Genomic DNA, 4,510 nt, shown 5'->3' with positions numbered 1-4,510 from the left:
TGAACCTGCTGCGCTGTAATCCTGGGTTGCCCTTTCGTAAAGGATTGCGTTCGAGAACCAAGATTTCCTGCATTAATTTCTTAGGTGGGGTAGTTTAAAATGTGGACCACAGAACAGCTTTAAGCTGGCACAGTTCTGATGGCAGCTCTAGACAATACCCGCTGTGAGTCTTCCTATCAAGAAATGTTGTGCTTTCGTTTTCAAAAGTAAAGTTGGATTTATGGTCACTTGCATTTTGGCAAATAAAGGAGAAACCAGGCTTCCCTTTAGTCACTGGGTTTTTGCAAGAGGCTTCAGACTTTTGAGTTGTAAAGATGTTGAGATGTAAAGTTGTAAAGCAATTACAAACAGAAGAGCAACCTCCTGCTCCCCCAAAATCGGAAGCGATCGGGGGATTTAATGACCAAGCGAACACAGTAATTTTGACTGAATTTACTGATTCTTACTAAACTGAAAGCAGGGAGAGTGTAGTGCTGGGGAGCTGAGGTGAGACAAACTCAGACACAAAACAAAGCCCAAATCTTTTAAGTGCAATTTTTCATCTGTTCGAAACAAACCAGTCAGGATCCGTCAGGTTGTTCCCTTTTAAAAACCTCTCAGATCAAAACTGGCTGCTTTTCCTTCTGTTTATTTTAATGATGGTCGTTTCATGTGCTAGATTCTAAACTAAGATCTCTAACACAAATTACCTTTTGTATTTTCCATGAGTCCGCAGTTTCTATCAAATGTATCAAAGCACAACCCCTTTCCAGCACTTCATTTTGTTTATTGCTATTATGGGAAAAAAACACTTTGTACTTTGGGATTTCTTTCTTAAATGCTGCTTTTATTTTCATTTCCCTCCTTCCTTACTTCCCGCTTCTGGCCCAAAAGTGATTATTTCTGAGTTGTTACGCTGTTCATTTATCAGAGAATCACAGATCCCAGAATATGAGGAGTGGGAAGGGCCCTGGAAAGCTCCCCCAGTGCAACCCCTGCCAGAGCAGGATCACCAGAGCAGTCCCACAGGAACACGGCCAGGGCTTTGGGGGTCTCCACACAAGGACACTCCACAACCTCTCTGGGCAGCCTGGGCCATGCTCCATAACCCTCACACTCACAAACTTTGGCCTCACCTTCAGCTTGAGCCTCCTGTGCTCCAGCTTGGGACCATTGCCCCTTGTCCTGGCATTGGCCAGCCCAGAGCAGAGCCTGGCTCCTTCCTCCTGACACTGCCCTTTCCAAATGGAGACCCAGGAATGAGGGCACCCCTCAGGCTCCTCTGCTCCAAGCTCAAGAGCCCCAGCTCCCTCAGTTGCTCCTCAGCAGGAGATGCTCCTGCAGTGTTCACTTCTCCAAGTGATAGCGCTTGTATGATAAGGAAACATGGCAAGGCCACTGTCTCACCATGGCTGCTGGATCCGCACCTCTTCTCTGTGGCCCTGCTGGACTCTTCAAGCAATTCCTGTCCTGCTTGAGCTGAGGGACCAGAACTGGACACAATTTTGCAGATGGGGTCTGAGCAGAGCAGAGCAGAGCGGAAGGAGAACCTCTGTGCCCTCCAACCACCCCTTCTCCTCCACCCCACGATGGCCTTGGCCTTCTTGCCCACCAGGGCACATTGCTGCCTCCTGGGCATCTGCTGCCACCAGCACCCCCAGCTCCTTTCCAGCCACTGGGCCCCAAGCCTGTAGCGCTGCATGGGGTTATTGTGACCCTATTATTTCCCATCTTTTTTCTGCTTTCTTTTCCTGTTGTAACCCATAGGTAAAATTACCAAGATTTTCATAACGCACCTTCACGGTGACCACTTTTTTGGACTTCCCGGCCTGCTGTGCACCCTCAGCCTCCAAACCAACCCTGACCAAACCAGACCCCCAGTTGATATTTATGGGCCACTGGGACTCCGAGACTTCATCTGGAGGAGCATGGAGCTCTCCCACTCCCAACTTCTTTTCCCTACACCGTTCATGAACTGGTGCCCACACGGGACCAGTGCCCTGCGGAAGAATTTAAGGAGTTTTCGGACTTAGCCAGAGATGAGGTTTCTCTGCAAGGAGCTCAAGGGAGAATCCTCCACCTGGATCCAGTGGAAAAGTCCTATTTACTGCTTGAGGATGAGCAGTTGGTGGTGAAAGCGTTTCGCCTCTTTCACCGCATTCCTTCCTTTGGTTTTGTGCTGGAAGAGAAGCCCCGGGCGGGTAAACTCAATGTCCAGAAACTGAAAGAGCTTGGTAAGTGCTTTGCTTTACTTTTCCTCTTAATTTTGAAATGCATGCGTTACAAGCTGAGTAGAGATGCCCATTTTCGGCAAACGTCACCAAATCGGGGTTCACAAGCAGCTGAAATCATTTTATGGCCACCTTTGTAGGGGTTCAAGCAAATTAGAGCTGCTGTAGCTCCCCGTAATGCATTTAAATTCAGTTTTCCTGTTCATAATAAAGACATTTTAACACTCCATACCAAGGCAGGGGGCTGAGTTGCTGTGCAACACCGGTGCCAATTAATATCGTGCTGAGAAGAGCAAACAGGTTCAGATATTGAAGTTTAAAAAGCACAATGTGGCTGTCCGTAAATGCATGGCCAGTGCATTTATTGGCTATAATATGAAGAACGTAGCTTTTCCTCAAACACACTTCCTGCTAACGCTACAAGCTCTTTATTTATATGAAATACGTGGCCTATCAATTGCTATTTATATTAAGGTGATGTTTTTTTCAGCGAGACAGCTCTGTACGTAGCGTATCTCTCCTAAAGTGATTTATTTTTTGGAAAGCTGACACCTTAACACTTACGGATTCTGTTCTCTTTCTTTCCCAGGAGTTCAACCAGGTCCTTTATATGGGAAACTGAAGAATGGAGCAGCAATCGTTCTCGAAAACGGACTCACGATTTCTCCTGCAGACGTCTTAGAAGATCCTATTCCCGGAAGGAAAATCTGCATTTTGGGGGATTGCTCCGGGACGGTTGGAGATGCAGCCGCGAAGCTTTGCCGTGAAGCGGATGTCCTGATCCACGAAGCCACGTTGGACGATACCCAAGAGGAAAAAGCCAGAGAGCACGGGCACAGCACCCCAAAAATGGCATCGGGGTTTGCAAAACGGTGTCAAGTTAAGAAGCTGGTGTTGAATCACTTCAGTCAGCGCTACAAACCCGCTGCGCTGAGAGGGGAGGGAGACGCGGACGTCGCCGAGCTGAAGAGACAGGCAGAGGCGGTGCTGGGTGGCCAAGAAGTCACGCTGGCTGAGGACTTCATGACGCTCGAAATCCCAATGAAGAAGTCAAAATAGCATTGGCGAGCTGCCTGCGAAGACGCAAAGGAGGAGCAATGAGAAATAACGGTTGGGTGTCTGGTATCCAAATTAGTTCATGGCTGTGGCGCGCAGAGAGGCGTCGCGAGCTGGAGGGAGTAGCAGGTGCTTTTGGAAAGTGAGAAATAAAGGATACTCAAAACAGCTGGAATTTGGGATAAATTCCCAAGTGATTATTTCAGACACCCCCAATTTTGACTTTTAGGGTGATGCAAGGGGTTTTCCTTGGACCACCGATTTCTAGAGCAGAGCGCTGGGTTATTTGGCTTCATTTAGCCCGCGGAAAGGTGTTTTGAACCCGAATTTAGGATGTCTCGCTACGAGCCTTTAAATAAGATTTCAAACTTGTACACAGTATGTTGTGACTTAGCTGATTTCTGTGTCAGAGGATGATCACGCCAGAATTAATAAAGCATTTATAGCTTGAATTAATAAAGCATTGATAACTCCGCCAAGCGTTTGGGGCTCTTGCGATGCTCAAGTTGAGGCGCTCTTCCCGTTCTCCCTTTGCGTATGAAGTTGAATGATGACATTAATTAGGAAATAAAATATAATTTAGGCTTCCTGTCAAGTGTAATCGCTCTTAATTAATTATTTGATTCGTTTAAAGCTCTGAAGAGTGAAGCCTGAGTTTGCATCCTCTTCCCTGCATCAGTAAAGGTTTGGGTCCTAAACTGTTCCTCCGAGTGCATTTTCACAGCGAAATTATCCTGATAAAAGCGGATTTCTCCTTGTAGAAATACCCCTACGGGAGGAATTTTACCTGTTCCTCGGTCTGTTTCTGCAATGGCTTCTGATTTCAGTTACGGGGACCAACTTTGGCTCCTTCCAACCTCAAAATAAACTCGAAGTTGGAGTTGCCCGAATTTTGAGCTCGATTTTGCCGGTGAAAATTAAGAGAATCGTTTTGGAAAAATCTGCCCTAAATATATTTCCCCTGGCGTGGATTCCTGAAAGCGGAAACAATTTAATAAACATTGAGAATCCTGGAAAATTTAAGTACAGCTCTTAGAGTTTGTGCTTGTGTTGGGTTGATGGTGATACAGATGGAAAACGAATGGGTTTTAATATACAATGTATTCATATACATAATATTTATGTATATAATATATATAATTATAACGTATAACATATATGTGAATATAATATGTAGAGTTTGTGCTTGGGTTGATGGTGATAGAGATGGAAAATGAATTGGTTTTAATATACAATATATATAC

General features: G+C 45.7%; 1 protein-coding gene across 1 annotated transcript in view; it reads left to right on the top strand.

Moving 5' to 3' along the window:
* The window catches only part of ELAC1 (elaC ribonuclease Z 1), a 3,590-nt gene extending 321 nt beyond the window's left edge, over positions 1–3,269 (top strand). The window contains 3 exon segments of the mRNA XM_010185976.1: positions 1,747–1,935; positions 1,938–2,213; positions 2,800–3,269. Coding sequence (XP_010184278.1) covers positions 1,747–1,935; positions 1,938–2,213; positions 2,800–3,269 — 935 coding nt within the window.
* Positions 3,270–4,510: the final 1,241 nt, after the last annotated feature.

Source organism: Mesitornis unicolor, unplaced genomic scaffold, assembly GCF_000695765.1.
Source record: "Mesitornis unicolor isolate BGI_N332 unplaced genomic scaffold, ASM69576v1 scaffold13750, whole genome shotgun sequence".
Classification (NCBI taxonomy): domain Eukaryota; kingdom Metazoa; phylum Chordata; class Aves; order Mesitornithiformes; family Mesitornithidae; genus Mesitornis; species Mesitornis unicolor.
This window is presented reverse-complemented; position numbering and strand designations above follow the sequence as displayed.